Source organism: Rhinatrema bivittatum, chromosome 7, assembly GCF_901001135.1.
Source record: "Rhinatrema bivittatum chromosome 7, aRhiBiv1.1, whole genome shotgun sequence".
Classification (NCBI taxonomy): domain Eukaryota; kingdom Metazoa; phylum Chordata; class Amphibia; order Gymnophiona; family Rhinatrematidae; genus Rhinatrema; species Rhinatrema bivittatum.
Window position 1 is genome coordinate 238,641,553 of NC_042621.1, and position 22,578 is coordinate 238,664,130.

General features: G+C 42.0%; 1 protein-coding gene across 1 annotated transcript in view; it reads right to left on the minus strand.

Moving 5' to 3' along the window:
- Window positions 1-22,578, minus strand: part of PPP2R2D (protein phosphatase 2 regulatory subunit Bdelta) — a 231,782-nt gene that overhangs the window by 82,108 nt on the left and 127,096 nt on the right. Inside the window, exon 4 of the mRNA XM_029609992.1 lies at window positions 7,135-7,300. Coding sequence (XP_029465852.1) covers window positions 7,135-7,300 — 166 coding nt within the window. The remainder of the gene's footprint in view (window positions 1-7,134; window positions 7,301-22,578) is intronic.

Consider the following 22,578-nt stretch of genomic DNA (forward strand, 5'->3'; position numbering starts at 1 on the left):
GCTCGTATCTGTTGTGAGTACCAGCCAGGCCAGTGATCTTAGGGAAACCCCCTCTTAGATCCACTTTTAACCACCACTGTAGTTGAGAGCAGACCTCCATCAGCAGGTGGAGCCGAATAGAATCTTGAGACTGTGGGCTCCAACGAGACAGCAGAGTGCGCTGAAGAGGATGCATATGCGCCCTCGCCATGTCATCACCTCCAGGATCACCGCCATCAATCCAAGCACCTGAAGATAAGACCACACTGTTGGATGTATTGTGTTTGTCAATAGATGCACCTGCACCATCAGCTTCTGAATATGGCCCTCCAGCAGGAACACCCTGCCCAGTTTCTTGTCGAACTGAACAACAATATACTCCAGCAACTGTGATCGCTGAAGATTGCTCTTGGCCAGGTTCATGACCCAACCTAGCTCCTGCAACAAGGAGATCACCTTGCATGAGACCAGGAGGCTTTCTTCCAGACTCTTGGCCTGAATCAGCCAGTCATCCAAATACGGATGGACCAGGATCCCATCTTTTCTCAACTCCGCCGCCACGACCACCACCATAACCTTGGAAAAGGTTCTGGGCGCAATGGCCAAATAAAAAGGCAGTGCTCAAAACTGATGTCATCCCAAAATCGTAAAACGTACAGATTGTTGATGTCCTAGCCAGATGGGAACATGCAGACACGCCTCAGACAGATCCAGAGACATCAGGAACACCCGACTGTACTGCCATTATCACTAAGTGCAAGGTTTCCATTAGAAAACGAGATACAGAAATGACTTGACTCCTTTGAGACCAAGGATGGGACAAAAAGAGCCCTCTCCCCTTCCTGGGCACCATGAAATAAATGGAATATTGGCCCATATTTTCTTGATATCAAAACATCACATAAGGACATGAAAAAGCATAATCTGCTCATTAATTGTAATTATTTAAATACTTCATAAATATTCTTTTGAAATTGATATGATTTATTACATATACATCTTATCATAAATCATATGTCATAAAATTATTGCATTAAGATGTTACACATGATTTATTATTTTTTAATTGTCTGCTATTTTTTAACATAGTGTGGATACCCATAACAATTCCCAAAAAAACATTTATCATAAATACCATAACACACTAACCCATAAAATGCACTACTCATTCACTCACATCAACCATACTATTATTAAAATACCCACCATATTGCACATTTCCCAAATACCTATTTTACATATAGAACGATTACAATATACAATATATGAGACAGTGATCCCTATTATGATATTAATAGACATATACAATATCTATATTTCCTATTGATGTATGAGTATATGGTTTAGGATATTATTAGGATATATTTATTGTCAATATATGAGATGGGTAGAGTTACAATAATTTCTTATGTTCAATAATTTTTATGGTATAGTCATTGATAATTTGTATTATAGGTAGTGTGGGTACCGACGAGTGAATGGAAGATTTAATATATTGGAGAATTGAGCTCCCATGAGAAAGGGAGTGGGTCAGATAAAATCGTGGTAAAATACAACCCCTGAGGAAGCTTAATTGCGAAACAGGGTCCTTGTCGGGATTGAGAATACAATACATATTGAACACGTGGGGATCATCAATGAATGTTGAAGGACCAAAGATCTACATCAATAGGAAATATAGATATTGTATATGTCTATTAATATCATAATAGGGATCATTGTCTCATATATTGTATATTGTAATCGTTCTATATGTAAAATAGGTATTTGGGAATTGTGCAATATGGTGGGTATTTTAATAATAGTATGGTTGATGTGAGTCAATGAGTAGTGCATTTTATGGGATAGTGTGTTATGGTATTTATGATAAATGTTTTTTTGGGAATTGTTATGGGTATCCACACTATGTTAAGAAATAGCAGACAATTAAAAAATAATAAATCATGTGTAACATCTTAATGCAATAATTTTATGACATATGATGATTTATGATAAGATGTATATGTAATAAATCATATCAATTTCAAAAGAATATTTATGAAGTATTTAAATAATTACAATTAATGAGCAGATTATGCTTTTTCATGTCCTTATGTGATGTTTTGATATTTATTAAGTTAAGGACTGTTACATCACCCTTCTTGTTGTTACCATATTTTCTTGAGACATGGGCACTGGAATCAAGCCTGCAGGCTGAGGAGTCTTGACAACGTAGCCTCCACTGTTTGTCTCTTCTGCAAAGAGTTGCAGGGAGACACCATAAATATGTCTCAAGGTACACTGCGGAAATCCAGTGCATAGCCATCCCTCATCACCTCCAGCAACCTCTGATCTGTCATGATCGAACCACTTCCAATAAAACAGAGAGGCAACTTATCTCCTGATCCCAGAGGTGGGTCGGCATACCTTCAATGGGAGGCTCAGGGTGCTCCACTACCTGAGCTTGTGCCCTGTCTAAGCTGCCAGGGACGAAAGGACTGAGATTGATCAAAGGCTGAGTCCTCTGAAAGGGTGCTCCTCTGTAGGGTCGAATACGTCTAAACGCCTTAGTACAACATCCTGTGCTGAAGGATTGTGGCACCTGTTTCTTACCCTCTGGTAATCAAGGAAACGGAGACTCGCTCCATTTATTGGCCATTTTCTCTAGCTCACTCCCAAACAAGAGCAAGTTTTTAAAGAGCAATTTCGTAAGGTTAGACTTCGAGGATGTATCGGCCAACCCATTTCTCAGTCATAGCTGGCATCTAAGCCGCTATTACCGAAGCCACCCCTCTGGCCGAAATGCATACCAAATCGCAGCCCTCATCTGCCAAAAAGGCAGCTGCTGGTTCCATCACTGGAATTTACACCAGACTCATCAGTCTCCTGAGAGAGCAATAAACAAGAGCAAGCCACCAGGGAACAACAGGAAGATATCTGAAAATTCATTGCCATTGCTTCAAAGGCATGCTTAAGGATAACCTCAATTCTCCTATTCTGTGCATCCTTCAATTCTGCTCCCCCTTCTACGGGAATAATCGTCCACTTGGTAACAGCACACACCTGGGCATCCACCTTTGGAAAATGCAACTGCTCTCTCACAATTGGATCAAAGACTCGACCCCCTTTCAGATTAGCTTCTGGGGGCCCCATTCAAGATCAATTAATTCTCAAAAGGCCTCCATAACAGGGAAGAAGCATGAAGCTTTACGGAAGGAAATCAAAATGGGATCTTTCCTTGGCTCAGACATGGATTCAGCTCCAGGTACTCCCAGCATTTTCAAAGTCTAGGAAATCAGAGCCAGTAACTCATCTTTATGAAAGAACTTCAACATAGTTCTATAGCGCTCCAATCCTGGAGGAATTTCCCCAACCTCCAGGGAGTAAGGATCAGTTTCATCATCTGTGCCATCTGAGTCCCTATCGGGAAGACCGGCTACAGGCATACCCAGATGCTTACCCACAGCACCTGGTGTGCGAGATTTCATTGCTTGCAACCTGGAACTGTTAAGACTGGCCAGGGCCTGCACCTGAAGAAGGAGTGCAGACCTTGAAAAAGTTCTACCTAAGAAAAGGCAGAAGGATCCATGCCAAAACTAGGGGGCAACTGTTTGGTGCCCACTGAGCTACCTTTCCCTACTGAAGAACCAGTCAAGGGAGCTCCAAAATCAGGCAGATCCTTCTGGCAGCTCTTTTTTCCATTCCCACACCAGGCTGGGAAAAACTAGACTTAGTAAAATCAGAAGGGGATAATTCCCCTAGAGCCTCCAAACAGTGTTGACACAAATTTGAGGGAGTGCCAGATTGAGATGCCTGAATATGACAAACACAGAGGACAAGATGCTTATGTTTCTTCACTATGGGCACCATCAGTCTGTCAATATGCCCTAACAGGCACCTGTGCACTCAAAAAAAATTAGGAACTCACAGATCAGATGCATAAGACTGTGCCTACATAAATGCCCAAACTGAGCTCACCCAGTATGCTCAGATAATGTGCGCAAAAAGGTATGTGCATAAAAAAGGCATGCGTGCGTGTACAAATGAGTGCTCTGGAGGCGCTCCTATGTGCCTAACTAGGCACCTAACCAGGCGCCCAAAAAGCCACACAGTCAGGCTGCACAAGGACGATCCAATGGAACTGAAGAGGGCAGTCTGCGGCACGCAAAACAGCCTCTATGGCCTACCGCACGGCCAGATAAAACAGCAAGGGAGGCTATCTAACCAGGCCGTAGAGGCAACAATACGGAATTAGAAGCCAAATGTCCGATCTGGATTCCAATAAAGAATCCAGATCGGACATTTGGCTTCTAATTCCATATTTTTGCCTCTACTGCACAGCCAACCAGACTAGCCCTGGATCAGAGCCTAGCCGCAAGGGCTTCTCAACCCGCCAGCACAGTACATTTTGGTGAAGATTTGCCGTAATTTGGAGTGAGAAAAGTCTCAAAAACAAGAAATTTCTACTATGTTATTTCACCCTAGCTTGATGGACTCTATAAAAGGGTACCATCAAGCTAAGGTTAGATAACAGTACAAAATGTCATCTTTGATAGAATTTCCTCACTCCAAATGACGTCAAATCTTCACCAAGGTGTACTGTGCTGTTGTCCATCTCACTCTACATGCAAAACTGGCCCCTAAACCCTAAACCACCACTAACACCTCACTTCGACCTATTAGGTGGCCCTCCTATAGAGAAATAAATAGGTGCACACAGTGAGGCCCTCCCCAAAGGCGCTCTCTCTCTAATCCACTCCACTCCCCTCTCCTCTCCCTCCCCAAGCAAAGAAATGGCCAAAATACAATTCCAAAAATTTATCGCGAATTGCGTTATGGCCATTTTGGGCATATCGTACAGCTTAACACCAGGGAAAAAGGTGTAGTTATTTCCAGGGTTAAAACCATGCGATAGCATGTTTTATGCTATTGCACTGTGCGATGTTGCCCCTAATTTAACTAATTCCCACCGAAAACTCCTCTCCAATCCCGCTCTCCCCAAAACATTTGCATTTGCGCTGTGCACTACAGTTTTTCACGTGCGTTAACGCCATAATGTATTTTGATGAATGATGCAGTTGATTAGGTATTATTACATTATATATTTTTCTTGATTTACTAGTATTCTGTGATACCATCAAAGTGGTTTATAAATTATTAGTTAAAATGTATAAAACAATCAATTATAAACATGAAACCATCTCCTTGTGTCTCAATATACCCAACAGGTAGACATGCCATTCTGGAAGTTTTCATATACTCAAAGCACAAGAAATCTTTTGCCAGGTCACCCACAGCATAAATTGGTACATGTATGTTTCTGAAGTATTAGCAAGTTAGGAGCCTCATCTTTGGGCTGGTGCATCCAATCTTTGTCTAAAGCAGTGGTTCTCAACCCTGTCCTGGGGACCCCCCCAGCCAGTCGGGTTTTCAGGCTATCCACAATGAATATGCATGAGAGAAAATTTTCATACACTGCATCCATAACATGCAAATTTTCTCTCATGCACTGGTCTAAAGCAATAATTATTCTATAGAATTTGCTAAGAGAGACAGCTTCACCTGCCTCTTGACAGTGCTAGGGTATCTCTCTTACAGTCTGACAAAACAGACCTAGAAAAATTAGTATTTCTGACTATTTTGAGAACCCAAATTCTAGTGTGCTCTGCAGTCTGAAACAGCTTTTGGTAAACTAGATCACAGGGACTATTCTCTTACAAAATACTTGGTAATTTGTCAGACACAAATCAATTGCTTTACACAATTAAATTAGCTTGAAATTCACCATGACATCATAGTGAATGACAGTATATAGACAAAAATGGTCCATCCAGTCTGCCCAGCAAGTTCTCTTTACAATTTATTTATTTTTTAATTACCATATTTTTCGCTCCATAAGATGCACCTAGGATTCAGAGCAGTAAAATTTTAAAAAAATAATAATAATGGTGTGCTAAAACGGCTCTGTTCTTGGGCATCTGTGCGTCTTATGGAGCAAATTAGGGGAGGGCATAACATTTTTTTTGGTCCCCATTTCATTTTCGGGTCTGGGGAGGGCCATTTCTGTCCACTCCCCAGATCAGAAAACGTTTATCGTTCCCTTTGTTGGGAAAAGAAACAAAAAACAAAACAAAACACCCCATCCCAACCCTTTAAAGTTAATTAACTACAACCCCCCACCCTCTTGACCCCCCCCCAACACTTGCCAAAACTCCCTGGTGGTCCAGCAGGGGTGCGGGAGTGATCTCCTGCACTCGGGCCGTCGGCTGCCAGTATTCAAAATGGCGCCGATAGCCTTTGCCCTTACTAGGCCGATAGCCTCCCCCCCCCCCCCCCACTTTTGGGGGGAAAAAAGTGCGTCTTATGGAGTGAAAAATACGGTAATTTTTTTTTTTTTTTTAAAGGGTAGTACCACTCCATGCATGCTATCCCCAAGCCTTCTGTTAAGGTCAGTAGCAAATGCCATTCCATACAGGCTATTCTCAAGCTTTCTATTAAGGGTAGTAGCAACTGCTGCTCCATGCAGGATACCCCCAAGCATTATGTTAAGGGCAGCAGCAACTGCCATTCGGTGCAGGCTATCCCAAGCAAAAATGCAAATTAGTCAAGTCCTATAGCAGCATTTTTGAAATACTAATTTTATCCAATAATGCATTTTTTTTTAAATGGTATCTAGCTACACAGTAAATGTTCTTGTTTTGGAGGGAATGGCATAGAGAGAGGGTGCCTGACAGTTTCCTCCTGCTCCTTTAAGCTTCTAGCTAGGCTGGGATCTGGTGACATGAGCCTTTAATTCACAACTACCCAAGGATTTTGTTTCCCTTATTTTTCATTTTTTCTATCCTTCCAACTCAGATAGCCCAGTCAGTGCAGTGACAGTTCCTCAGGAACCCTGCAATCATGGTCTCTAAATCTGTCCACTATTTCATAATGACTGGGCCTTCCTTTGCAGCACCAGCCTGGAGAGTGGAAAAATGGATCTGGGAATTAATTCCAGTTTCTCCACTGAGCCACTGGCCCAGCCCCACAAGAAGTTTTTCTGATTTAAAAAAAAAAAAAAAAAAAAAAAAGTTTGTCACTTTTTCCAGAAGAGACATTTCATCATGAAATGCGCCTTTATCTTAAATGACTATAATGTAAGGAATTAAATATGCAAGTATCTGAAAATAATCTTACCATTGGTAGACAGTAAGAAGTGAGCAGCATTCTGTTGCGGTAGCCACCTAATTTTATTAATTTTTTCCTCAATTTCTAGACTTTTCAAGTAGTCAAATTCAGGTTCATGACTTTGAAAGGTACTGTAAACATTATATTCACCCCGAGAATGGGGACGGCTTTTATTCTGCAAGAAAAAATTGTAATAAATGAAAATAAACACATTTTCTGTTTTGAAAGCCTTATTTGCATTAAAAAGAAGGGTCAGTTCGATGGCAGAAATAGATACAACTGCTGTGACTAATGATAGTTAACTTGACTACTTTCCTAGAATTGTCTCAGGATATCATCTTGTCAAGGGCCACACTCATTACTATTCCTCTAACAGTTGATAAGGATTTGGTTCTTAAGCAATTTTAAGTTTAAGAAAGATATATTTGTGGGCAGAACATTCACATTTTTCTTCATGTTGTCCATGTGATCCAACTTAAGAGGAAATCTTTCCTCCAGCTGAGGCAGTGGGTTATTGCATTGGGAACTTCTTTCTTTTTGAAGTTTCCATGAAAGTGTATTGTTACCTACCAGGGGAATAAGTATTTTTTTTAACCTTTGCATTTAAAGAGATTTCTTCTTGATAAGACTCTGGAAAATTAAATTTTTCTTTGCTTGCTGATACCGGGACACAGGTTTACAAAGAAATGGAGACTTAGAGATAAAGTTCTCTTTTCATGAATGCTTATTTTATTTTGTTTGGTTTTTCTCCCATCACTTAAGATGTAGACTTCTTATGTATTTTATATAATCAGATGATCGTTCTCTTTTCTTTTTTTCTCCTTGAACTTGTAAATTCTGTTAAAATGCATGAATACCTGTGATTTCTCTCTTTGGTAATGATGTAAATGCTAATAAAAATGTAAACAAAAAAAAAAGGGGTGGGGGCAGGGACAGTTTGATAAATATATAGGAACAAATTCATTCTTAAAAGTTAATAGAATTTCTTCAATTATTTTTCCTGGCTCTGACTCCTGCTATTGGATTGGCCAGAACTAGCAGTGTTCTGTATATTGCACCTACAACCTCTGAAAAAGGGAGGTTAAAGGGCTGGAAAAGAAAGATGATTTAAATACCAGTTTAGTAACTAGTTAAAAATCTGCATTAGAAATAGCTCTGGGATTAGTTGCCTTCTGCAGTTCTAAGCCAGACTGTTGCCCATGCAGCACAGAAAACCTAGTACAAGGGGCTACAAACAGGCCTTGTTTTCAGGATATCCATGATAAATATGCATTAAATATTTGTATACACTGAAGCTGGTGCATGCAAATCTCTCATGCATATTCATTATGGATATAATGAAACCCAGGCCTGTTTGTGGCTCTTGAAGACCAGTTAGTAACCACTACCCTAGAAAATACTTCAGAATAACATGAGGGATTCCTTATACATAGGGGCGGATTTTAAAACAATACGCGCGCTGGTACTTTTGTTCGCGCCACTGGCGCGAACAAAAGCACACCAGATTTTATAAGATACGCGCGTATCTTATAAAATCCGGGGTCAGCGCGCGCAAGGGGGTGCACATTTGTGCAACCTGCGCGCGCCGAGCCCAGCCGGCCTGCCTGTTCCCTCCGAGGCCGCTCCGATTTCAGAGCGGCCTCGGAGGGAACTTTTCTTCGCCCTCCCCCCACCTTCCCCTCCCTTCCCCGGCCCTATCTAAAACCCCCCCTTACCTTTGTCGGCAAAGTTACGCCTGCTGAAAGCGTAACTTTGCGCGCGTCGCCGGCAGCCCCACTCCGTCCTCCGGTCCCAGGGGCGTGGTCCAGAGGCCTCGACCATGCCCCCGGGCCGGTGCCACGCCCCCAGGCCCGCCCCCGAAACACAGCGTCGTTTCAGGAACGCCCCCGGACACGCCCCCTCCCTCCCCGTTTCGAAAGCCCCGGGACTTACGCGCGCCGGCATGCAGGGGTTTTAAAATCCGCCCCATACTGTATAAGAGTCTAAAAGGTAAAAGATCTTTCAGAAGAGAAGTGAGTTGATTACTTACCTGTAACTGCAATTCTACAAAGATAGTATTCTAATAGTTATCGAGATCAGTCATATCATAGCTCAGATACTAGTTTAGAAGACACTTCTCTTATTCTAGAAATAGAATTTTCACAAACTTTGCCACTAGGTGGCATTAAAGCTCTTTTAAACAACTATCCTCAGTTCCTTTTAGATAGTGATATGGAATCTAGGGGAAGGATGGATTATTTAACCCTATTAGAATGCCAGAAATAAAATGATTTATTTATTAAAATTTCTATACTGGTATTTGGTGGGGACTGTCATATCTGCTTACATGGTTTCATAAAAACATTTATAACAAAATCTTGATTACAGACAATATACAGACAATGCTAAAACATTAAAAGCTTCATTTCAATTTTTTTTTTTTTTAATAAAAATGGCCTAACAAAGACAAATAATCAGTAACATTCAATACTGTGACTGACTCACTTTGCATTTATCAGCATTTAGTTTCTTGTTTCACAATTACTGTCACCATGATTAAAAGCCTGTTGGAAAAGCCATGTTTTGACTTTTTTTTCTAAAAGCTATTCTATTTATTTCTAGTCGAATTTTGACTGGTAGATTATTCCAGATTTAGCAGAAGATAGAAATGTACAGCTCTGTTGATACACCAAAAGAAAAAAAAAAAAAAAGATTGCTGAGAGATCAGGAAGGGGCAATAGTTTGGTATTATCCAAATAGTCTCTGCAGCACAGCACAGAATTCAAAACTTGGATCCCAATGATAGGCTGTGTAAGACAATGTTTGGTAATGTGTAGACTGAATGCAATGTTGTACCCTTACAAGTTTCACTCTAAGTAGTTTACAAAATACTGTTAAATGCCCTAACAAGGAGGCTTTCAAATACATCTTAAGATTGATGCCTGCCAGGGCATATTGAGAGATGCAATCTTCTAACTCAGAGATGGTGTACTTATTCACTGAAAGGACAGGTATTTTATTGCTAAAAGTAGGTATTGATATTTTTGTTGTATGTAAAAAAACACACATTTTGAATTGTATTATGATTGATATTAAATTGATATTGTATTATATTGATATCTTCTATATATTTAAACTGTATTCTGTTTTGAGAAATTACTACTTACCTGATAATTTCATTAGTATAGACAAGTGGATCCAGAACAAATGGCTTATGCACCTCTACCAGAAGATGGAGACTGAGCAAAGGTGACATCATAGTATATATATACTCCTGCAGACACATCAGCCCACAGTATTTTCTGTAAAAGCCAACTGTGGCCAAACTAGCAAAATGTTATTATTAACAGATAACCATTCCAACCCCAATATTTAAAAAAGGCTCCAGGGGCAATCCGGGTAACTACAATCCAGTGAGCCTGACTTCAGTGCCAGGAAAAATAGTGGAAACTATTCTCAAGATCAAAATCGTAGAGCATATAGAAAGACATGGTTTAATGGAACACAGTCAACATGGATTTATCCAAGGGAAGTCTTGCCTAACAAATTTGCTTCATTTTTTTTTGAAGGGGTTAATAAACATGTGAATATAGGTGAACCGGTAGATGTAGTGTATTTGGATTTTCAGAAGGCGTTTGACAAAGTCCCTCATGAGAGGCTTCTACGAAAACTAAAAAGTCATGGGATAGGAGGCGATGTCCTTTCGTGGATTACAAACTGGTTAAAAGACAGGAAACAGAGAAGGATTAAATGGTCAATTTTCTCAGTGGAAAAGGGTAAACAGTGGAGTGCCTCAGGGATCTGTACTTTGACCGGCGCTTTTCAATATATATATATATGTATATATAAATGATCTGGAAAGGAATACTACGAGTGAGGTTATAAAATTTGCAGATGATACAAAATTATTCAGCGTAGTTAAATCACAAGTGGATTGTGATACATTACAGGAGGACCTTGCAAGACTGGAAGATTGGGCATCCAAATGGCAGATGAAATTTAATGTGGACAAGTGCAAGGTGATGATACAGGGAAAAATAACCCTTGCTGTAGTTACACGATGTTAGGTTCCATACTATGAGCTACCACCCAGGAAAAAGATCTAGCCATCATAGTGGATAATACTTTAAAACCATCAGCTCAGTGTGCTGCAGCAGTCAAAAAAGCAAACAGAATGTTAGGAATTATTAGGAAGGGAATGGTTAATAAAACGGAAAATGTCATAATGCCTCTATATCGCTCCATGGTGAGACTGCACCTTGAATTCTGTGTACAATTCTGGTCGCTGCATCTCAAAAAAGATATAGTTGCGAAGGAGAAGGTACAGAGAAGGGCAACCAAAACGATAAAGGGGATGGAACTGCTCCCCTATGAGGAAAGGCTGAAGAGGTTAGGGTTGTTCAGCTTGGAGAAGAGACGGCTGAAGGGGGGGGGATATGATAGAGGTCTTTAAGATCATGAGAGGTCTTGAATGAGTAGACGTGAATCGGTTATTTACACTTTCGAATAATAGAGGGACTAGGGGGCATTCCATGAAGTTAGCAAGTAGGACATTTAAGACTAAATTGGAGAAAATTCTTTTTCACTCAACGCACAATAAAGCTCTGGAATTTGTTGCCAGAGGATGTGGTTAGTGCAGTTAGTGTAGCTGGGTTCAAAATGGTTTGGATAAGTTCTTGGAGGAGAAGTCCATTAACGGCTATTAACCAAGTTTACTTAGGGAACAGCCACTGCTATTAATTGCATCAGTAGCTTGGGATCTTCTTGGTGTTTGGGTAATTGCCAGGTTCTTGTGGCTTGGTTTGTCCTCTGTTGGAAACAAGATGCTGGGCTTGATGGATTCTTGGTCTGACCCAGCATGGCAATTTCTTATGTTCAACACTCAACAGGAAAACACTGAGCTCAGACAAAAAATGTATTAACACTAGTCTTAGGACTGGATTAACACTTAGAGTAACCCCTGGAACCCACAGACACACAGGACAATAACCCAACCCACCAGTAGCCAAGGGCAGGAAAGTGGACCCTGTCTATTCTAAAGAAAAGAAAATTATCAGGTACATAGCAATGTCTCATTTCTTAGCGATTAGACAGTTGGATCCAAAAAATGTGGGATGTACCAAAGCCACTCCCGAACAGAGCGGGAGGCTGTGTCCTCTCAGGCCTGCACATCCAGATGACAATATCTGGAAAATGTGTGTAAGGACCACCACGTGGCCTCTTGGCAATTGTCGACGGAAGATAATCAAACCTCTGCCCATGACACTGCCTGAGCCGTAGTGGAATGAGCCCTAATCTGACTAGGCAACGTCTGCTCAGCATCCACATATATACAGCCGTGACTACCTCCTTAATCCAGTGAACTATTGTAGCCCACGAATCCGGCTCACCCTTTTACTTCTACCATGCAGAACATACAAGCGATCCATCTTCCTGAGAGGTTTAGAGACCTCCAGACACTTCACGATATGTCTCTTGACATTCAAGGGCCACAACAGACAATATTCCTCCGCATATCTTTCCCTGTCCAGGCAGGGAAATGGACTGATTCAAGTGAAAATCCAAGACCACTTTTGGCAAAAAGGAAGGAACAATACGCAGCTGTGTTAACCCCGGAGTCACTCGAAGGAATAGTTCCCGGCAAGACTAGGCCTGCAGTTCGCAGACTCTAAGCGCCAAACAAATTGCCACAAGAAAAACCATTTTCAAGGTCATTAACTGCACGGAGAGGTTACACATCGGTCAAAAAGTGGGGCCTGGTAAAAAAATCCAAAACCAGATTAAGACTCCAGAAGGGCACTGGTAACCACAAGGGAGGACAAAGATGTTTCACTGCTTTCAAGAAATGGGCCATATCTGGATAAGCCCACAAGGGTCTACGTTCACCTGACCCCTGAAACAGACAAGAGCCACTACCTATACCTTTAAGGAATTAAGGGCCAACCCTTTACTCAATCCATCCTGCAAAAATTCCAAAATGAGTGGGATCTTAACTGAATGAGGAACACTACCTTTTTCTACACACCAAGCCTCAAACACTCGCCAAACCCACGCATAAGTAGGGAAGTGAAAAACTTGCTTGCCACAAGGTGGTAATCAATGCCATAGAAAATCCATGCTTCAACAAACGAGCCCTCTCAATGGCCACACCTTAAGACAAAATTGAGTCGGATCATAGAGAGGAACAGGCCCCTGTCGCAGCAAATCCCTGTGAGCCAGAGTTGGGAATCCAACTGGAGCCTTCACAGATCTGCGTAACATGATCTCTGGGGGCCAATCTGATGACACCAGAACCACCATCCGCCTGAACTCTCGATCTTCCGGATCACTCTGCCCAGCATGGGCCACAGAGGAAAGCATACAGTAGCTTGCTCTCCAGCCACTCTTGCACAAGGGCATCGATGCCCATGGACTTTGGATCTCTTCTGCAACTGAAGAAATAAGGAAACTTTGCAGAGCGAGAAGTCACTAGTAGATCCATAAACAGAAGGCCCCAGCGATCCACTGAAATGCCTCTTTTGACAATTCCCATTCTCCTGGATTCAGACTATCTGCTGAGAAAGTCTGCTCTCACACTGTCCTTTCCTGCAGTGTGCGAGGCTGAGATCTCCTGAAGATGCACTGCCGCACATTCCATAAGCTGGGCTATTTCCTGCTACACTTGCTGGCTTTTGGTTCCTCCCTTTTGATTAATGTAAGCCAATGTTGTTACATCGTCCAAGATTATTCGGACCACTCGACCCTGCAATCGGTCCGCATTGGCTTCCAGATGATTGATACTCCAAAGAGACCTTTCTGCACTCCAGAGCTCTTGAGCTGTCGGCTCCCAACAATGAGCCACGAACCCTGGAGGTTCGCATCTATCGTGAGTACTAGCCAGTCCGGTGAGTTTAGGGAAATCCCCTCTCTCAGATGATCCGCTTTTAACCACCACTACAGGTGTATGTAGACCTTCATTGGCAGGTGAAGCAGAATTGAATAGTCCTGAGACTGTGGGCTCCAACGAGACAGCAGAGTGCACTGAAGAGGACACACATGCACCCTCACCAATGGCACAAGTTCCAGTGTTGCTGCCATCAAACTGAGCACCTGTAGATAGGACCACATTGTCGGGTATATTGTGTTCATCAATAGACACACCTGTGCCATTAACTTCTAAATACAACCCTCTGGCAGGAACACCCTGCCTTGCTTCATGCCGAAGCAAACACAGAGGTACTCTAGCGACTGAGATAGCTGAAGGCTGCTCTTGGCCAGGTTCACCACCCAACCGAGTTCCTGCAACAAGGAGATCACTTTACGTGACACAAGGAGGCTCTCTTCCAAAGGCTTGGCCTGAATCAGCCAGTCGTCCAAGTATGGGTGGACCAGAATTTCATTCTCTCTCAACTCTGCTGCCACCACCACCATAACTTTGGAAAACACAGTGGGCAAGGTGGCCAAACCAAAAGGTAGTGCTCAAAACTGATAATGATATCCCAAAACCACAAATTGCAAAAAATGTTGATACTCTAGCTGGATAGGAATATGTAGGTACGCCTCTGACAGATCCAAGAACGTCAGAAAATCCTCCATCATCACCAAGCACAAGGTTTCCACACAAAAATGGATCAGCTGCAAATGACGGTTGACCCCTTTGAGATCCAGGATGGTACCTAAAGAGTCCTCCTCCTTGGGCACAACTAAATAAATGGAATATCGGCCAGTATTTTCTTGAGACACGGGCACTGGAACCACAGCTCTCAGACTGAGGAGCTTTGACAATGTACACTCCATTGCCTACCTCTTCTGCAGCGAGTGGCAGGGAGACACGATGAACACGTCCTGAGGAACACTGCGAAACTCCAGCTCATATCCATCTTGTATCACCTCCAGGGCCCACTAGTCTGACATGATTTTGACCCACCTCTAATAAGAGAGAGAGAGGTGCCCCCCATCTCCTGTTCTCAGGGATGAGTCGGCACACATTCATTGGGAGGCTTGGGTGGGCCGAAAGGACTGAGACCAACCCAAAGGTTGAGTCCCCTGAAAGGTCACTCCTCTATAGGGTCGAAAATGTTTGGATTCCTTAGGAGCGTGGTGTCTGCTTCTTATCCTCTGGCAACTGAGGAACTGGGAACTCTCCCCACTTATTGGCCATTTTCTCCAACTCGCTCCCAAACAAGAGCGAGCCTTGTTTGGGAAAGAGTTGGAGAAATTGGCCAATAATGTTCGTAATGTTAGACTTGGAGGTTGCATCAGCCGAGCAATTTCTCAGCCATAATGGATGCCTGGCCACTATTACTGAAGCCATCTCTCCAGGATGAGGTGCGGACCAAATCGTATCCTGCATCTGCAAAAAAGGCGGCTGCTGGTGTTATGGTTTTGAGGTGTTGGAGTGGATTCTTTGGTACTGCGGTGATGGTAATAACCGGGAAGGAGCCCCATGAGGAGCCACAGTACTAGGCTAGACTCTATACACGCAAACACAGAGAATTTGAATTTACTATACAGCTCGGTGGTACTGCCCAGGAGAGGCAGTGAGGTAACTTAGAAGAAGCAGTCCAGGGGTCCTCAGCAGAGGAGACCAGTCCCACACTCGAGTAGATGGTAGGCAGCCCAGGGTAGTAGAGGAAAGTCCCGGATGCAGACTCTGAGCGCTGAAGGTGAGACAGACTAATAAGGTTAGTTACTCACTGAAGTAGATAGCTGTATTGATGAAGATCCTGGCAGGCAGAAGTAGATTAGTAAGGCACCAGAGTAGGAAGAGCAGGCCCTCGAGGGGAGAGTACCCGATATCCCAGATAGGTACCTGTAAGAGAGCATAAGGGCCCCCAAGGAGCGGGTACTCAGGTTAGTGATGAATTACCCCGAAGGGAAGAGAGAAGGCTACCTGCGGCAGCAAGGAAGCGGCAGAGCAGCTTAGATCGGAGGCATTCCAATCCAATCCTTGCTAACTCAGTTTGTTAGCAAATGAAGGGCAGGCTAAATACCCAGATGTCGTGACATCACTCAGAGTGGACGCCCCTGAGGTTCCCGCCATGACGTGGATAAAGATGTGGGTGGCGTGCGCACCCTAGGAGGCCCTCAGGAAATCCATGGCAAATACCGTCGCTGTTGCGGGGATGCCGGAGATAGCGACATGAAGACGCAGCAGCAGCCATCTTCCCAAGGCTTGAGGAGAGAGAAGGAAGAAAGTTGAGGCACAGAGGTCGAAGCCGTCTGAGACCGATGGATGCAACAGCTGGTTCCATCACTGCCCTGGAATTCACACCAGATTCACTGACCTCCTGAGAGAGAAGTAAACAAGAGCAAACCACCAGGGAACAACATGAAGCCATCTACAAAGTTATTACCACTGCTGCAAATGCTTGCTTAAGGATGGCTTCAATTCTCCTATCACGAGCATCCTTTAAGGCCGCTCCTCCCTCTACAGGAATAATCCACTTGGTGACTGCACTCATAACCGAACCACTTTCAGAAAGCTTAATTGCTCTCTCGCAGCTGGATCCAGGGGGTACAGTCTTTCCAAGACTCGTCCCCCTTTGAAATTAGCTTCCGGAGCGCTCCACTCAAGATCAGTTAATTCTTGAATGGCCTCAATAGGGAAAAAAACATGAGACTTCATGCAAAGAAATCAAAATGGAATCTTTCTTTGGCTCAGACATGGATTCAACCTCAGGTACTCTCAGAATCTTGAATATCTGGGAAATAAGAGCCAGTAAACTCACGTTTATGAAAGACACAATATAGTTCTATATGGCCCCAATCCCGGAGGAATTTTCCTATCCTCAAAGGAGTAAGGATCGGTTTCGTCATCCATGCCATCCCGGTCCTTATTGGGAAGGCCTGCTGCCGATCGAGGCGTATTTTGACCCAGAACCACAGTAGGAGTTCACTACCTGCGAATCTGACTTAGCAAGATTGGTTAGGGCATAGGACTGAGCCTGAAGAAAAGATTGTAATCCTTGAAAAAATTCCACCCAAGAAAAGGTAGAAGGATCCATGCCAAAACCAGGAGGCACCTCTCCTGTGCTTACTGAACTACTTTCCCCCACTGATGAACCAGTTAGGGGAGCTCCAAAGTCAGGCGCCCCCTTCTGACACATCTTTACCCAGATCCTCATCAGGCTGAGAAGAACTGGGCTTAGTAAAAATCAGACAAAGGCAATTCCCCCTGAGCTTACAAGCAGTACTGACAGAAGTCAGAGGGAACACCAGGCTGAGATGCCCAAATATGCAAGCGGCACAGAGAGTAAGGCGCTTAGGCTTCTTCGCTATAGGAGCCATCAAACTGACAATACGCTCTACCAGGTGGCTTAAAAGTGTGCGTCCAGCTATATTTGTGGTGCAATAAATAGGCGTTCAAAATTTAAGCATCTAACTGTAGAGATGTAAGCTTTTTGTCTTGGCTGGCAAACCACAATCTGAATCTGCTTGCATCAATACTTGCTTATCTGCATTGAACAGACACTGAGCCTGTTTGTGTCTGCATTCCTACAGACCTTGCTCTTAGCACAAACAACATTTGCCCTAAACAAAGAATGCTTGCTTTCTCTCACAACAATTTCACATGAGTTAACCATAATAATCCGTAGCAGCTATGTCTCAGAGAGTATTGTTGTTATCAATGATGTGATTGTATACGCAAATAATATGTAAGGCAGGACAATAAAGGTTAAAAAGTAAAAATTTCACTTTAATCATTACCTTAATTTTTTGCTGTGTGCCAGATTTTGATATTTTCCAGATTGACAGCCTTCCCGCCATGAGAGATGTGAAGATGAACACTTTGCACCTTATTTTTTTCATTTTTAAACAGAATTCTGATTTTTGTTTTCTACTGGATCGATCCTAACTTTTTTTTTTTTTTTTTTAAACATCTTCCAAACATTTTCCACACTTTTTGCCAAACATTTTCCAACCACTTTTTGGTTTAATTTTTTTTAGCTCAAAAATATGTGCTCATTGTTTTGTCTTCTGTCTTTTGTGCTATGTGTATGTCCTGACACCTGAAGAATGCTGTGAGTGAAATATATGTTTTTATGTAATTGTCTGTACACTTAAGTTGTTTCTTCATTGTTATTTAATAACGTGGGAAAACATTATATAGATTAGTAATAGTAGAGTTATAGCCATGATGAAATATTCTCATTAATTAATTTGAATTTGAATCTCTCATATTAGGTTTTTTGATCCACAAAACACACATATCTCACTTAAAGAGTTAATGGGCTATGCTTTGATATACAAGAAATACTGAAAGAACTGAATACACCATTGATTTTCAGAAATCATCCCATCAAGCCTTTTCCATGCCTTTACCACAGAAGTCATGCCTTTGCCACAGAGGACATCCTACAGCCATCATTATGAACTGAACTGTTGTTACTTTTTGCCTGATTTTCTCTTTGCGTTTGTTTTGCTCTAGATGTGTTTCCCTTGCTTAGAGGAGAAAGTATTACCCCTTTGCTCAAAGATTGCAATCAGTATTTTCCTTTATTAGATGCACAATTTCACAAAATGTATATGTAACTATCAGCTCACAGGGTGTTCAGTTGGACAGGGTTGCCCCACTCCCACAACCACGGAAGGATTCAATCTGTGTAACACTATAGCACAAATGGTAAGACAAACCCAAAACAAGCAAAACACATCCACCAATTTGTTGGGAAGCATCTGGATGTTGTGTGGACGCAGGGCTTATATGAGAATCCCTGCAAGATGGACAGGTAGATGTACTCTAGGCTACATCATGCCATCCTTTTATACTACTACCAAATTGCCTAAGGGTAGAATCAGAAACAGGAGAGAGTCAGTTCAAAACCCAATTGGGCAAGGGCAAGGCACAGGCACCATGGTCTACAGGGGCCTGTTTCCCCCAATAGGGGCAGCACTAAACTACCGAGATTTACGCACCCTTGCCAACTGGACCACAGCCCTATTCGACCGTACGATTAAATCCATAAAACTCCTCAAAGAAGAGGTCTCATCAGAAAGACAATTCTCATTGTATTACTTTGCATGGTTATTTTAATATGTTGCTGCTGCTGTATTCAATGATTGCTCAACCTAGCTCACATACTTTTACCTAAAACACTACGTAAAGATTTCCTTTAAAATATAAAGGAAAGGATGAGATGTAAACTTTTTCTCTTTGGCTGGCAAACCACAATCTGAATCTGCTTGCATCAATACTTGCTTATCTGCATTGAACAGACACTGAGCCTGTTTGTGTCTGCATTCCTACAGACCTTGCTCTTAGCACAAACAACCTTTGCCCTAACACAGAATGCTTGCTTTCTCTCACAAAGATAGCAACATGAGTTAATCATAATAATCCGTAGCAGCTATGTCTCCGAGAGTATTGTTATCATCAATGATGTGATTGTATACGCAAATAATATGTAATGCAGGACAATAAAAGGGCCTGCCTGAAGTGACTTCGGGATGGCTTCCTTAGAATCCTGTCTGTCGTCTCTTGCTTCCGTGCATCTTGCATTACAACATCCAACCCTGTGCCTCGACAAGCGCCCAAAAACCAAGCACCCTCAAGACCACTTAGATTGTGCGTATAGGTAAGCGCAAGCCTCAAACGTCACTAACCACTGAACCCCAATCTAGGCACCCAACTAAGGGTCCAACTAGGCGCACAACTGGACTCACAGCTGGATGCACTCGCACGAACCAACAGTCTTGAAGAGGGCAGCATAATGTGCAGGAAAACGCATGAAAACGCCGCCGTGGCCTACCACACGGCGAACAGAGAAAAGCCTAAGAGCAGGGCCTAGCCAAAGCGGCTGTCCAACGTGCCAGGCTGCCCACGTCCTCTAAGCTCCCCCAGAGGTAGGACGAACGTCAGATTAGCATGCCAAGAAAGGAGACCAGAGAAAGGAGAAATCCTTACAAAAAAATGTTTTTTTCCTTTACCTTAGCTTAGGCCGTCCCGGCTGATAACAAGATCGGTCTCCAGCTGCAGGGGTAGAGGGCATATTCCATCAGCGCCACGCTCGGCTTCCTGCAACTGCTTGCCTTTTGAGCTGTCTTTTACAGCTAAGTCCACACCGGCTGAAAATTAGCTATCGGACCAAGGCACTCATCTGAGGGAGAATCCAATATATTACCTCAGGAATTCTCAACTGAGGGAGGAACCATATGGTATCACCATAGGAGAGCAGGGCAAATACATTTTCTTTCTTTTTTTTCTTCTAAAAACTTTAAACAATTCCCAGTAGGGAGATGCACGTCTACCATCTACTGGAGATGGAGAATACTGGCGGGCTGATATCACTGCAGAAGTATATTTATTTATTTATTTAGGGCTTTTATATACCGACATTCATGATACCAATCATATCATATTGGTTTACAAGAAACAATGGTGCAATAACATTAACATCAACATCAACATGAACAATAGGCGAAGAGAGAGCAAAGTGAGCAAAAGTTACAATAAAACAGGGGCACTTGAACTGGGAGGAGGAAGAGCCAGAGGCATGGCTAACTCAGAAAATATCATCAGGTCATATACTCAGGACTATAATAATAATAATATGTACACAGGACTGAATACTATCAAATAAATAAATAATGCCATATAATCAGGGCTGTAGTGATATATGTTATTGACTAAATATACTGTGATGTCAGCTTTGCTCAGTCTCCACCTGCTGGTAGAGGTGCATAACCCACTTATTCTGGATCCACCTGTCTAAAACACTAAGAAATGTATTTTTTTTTTAATGCTATGTACTCTTATTGTTGTAAGCTGCCTTCAGGTTAGAGACTTGATATAAAATAAATGGAAATGAAAAGAAATTGAAAATCTGGATAGACATTCTAAAGAATGTAGGGTCTCTTTACAAAGCAATACTAAAAAACTAACATGTATTACTGGCCTAACTTGGACTTTTTTTTTCGTTAGCTCAAACTTTTGTGAAAAACATTAAAATGAGCTAATTAAAATGTAAGTGATTTCTAATAGACATTTTAATTCATTATGGTTCATATTAAGAACAAAAATATGCATTATTGTGACTAACTACAACTTCACATCTGTAGTGGACATTTTTTGCAATTAAAAAAAAAAGCATCTTAACATGCATTTTTAATGTGCATAATTCCAGAGTTTTAACACACTATTCATTAAAGGGTATTAAACTTTTAGTGAATTGCTCCTACCATGTGACAGGGGCCGACCAATGGCACCGGTAGCCCCTGTGACATAGTAAGGGCAAAGGCTATCTGTGCCATTTTGAATATTGGCAGCAGACAGCCCGAGTGCAGGAGATCGCTCCCGGACCCCCGCTGGACCACCAGGGACTTTTGGCATCTTGGGGGGGTCAGGAGGGTGGAGTTAATTAAATTTAAAGGGTTGGGATGGGGAATAGGGACAAAAAAAACCAAACATTTTATGCCCTCCCCTAATTTGCTCCATAAGATGCACAGACGCCCGGGAACAGAGCCGGTTTAGCACACCATTTTTTTTTTTTTTTAAATTTTCCCGCTCTGAATCCTAGGTGTGTCTTATGGTCAGGTGCGTCTTATGGAGCGAAAAATACGGTAAATACCTACAGGTACCTGAATGTAATCCACTTTGAAGTGCTGAAAAAAGTGCAAAAAGTGGAATATAAAAAAAAAGAAAAGAAAACCAGTTACCTTCAGTTTCTACACAGAGCAGAAATTTTGCGTACATACATACTTTTATTTATTTCCATTGCTAGTATTGCTTCTACAACTTTAGTAGATTGAGTTTGCCTCTTAACAAAAAAGTTTGTATGGCTGCATGCCTCAGCTCACAGACAAATTTGTCATTCAATATATCTTGCCAAAAGACTTCAAAATTCACAATGTACTGATAGATACTTTGGATGTTATTCAATGAATATATTTTCGCCCAGAGGCACTGAATGACAAAGTCATTTTTAATAATGCTGTTTAGCTCTGAAGAATATGTAGCCATAGTCTTTCCATCCGATTTTGATGATGGAACAAAGCATTCTGCTAAAATGAGAGGTCAATAAATCAAATGCAATTTCAATATATTAATGAATTCATTATATGATTATTACTTTGCTTGTCCATAAATTAATGATCTCAAAACACTCACACACACTACAAAATGCTTTTCTGTGTTTACATTATTGGCAATGAAGACATCATCATTTATTTATTACACACTCTTCCAGCAGATGAAATCAGAGCATGTTATAGAATAGCTGAGCAGCCACAACAACAAGGGCTAAGTCAATGAACAATGGAAAAGATATAACAACGAATCATCAACACTGACTGCATAAAAGAACAATCCGGTTTTTACAAAGCAATAGAAACAGCAACTTGCGAGCAGGGACCTGCCCTGTAAAGAAAGAAAAAATATGGTAAAGAGGGTCAAAGGGGTGGGGATAATCAAAGAGGAAACCCAATAGGATGTTCTTCTCCAATGGGGCCTGATTTTTTTGTTTTGCTTTATTCTTTTTTGTTTTCCCTTTCATT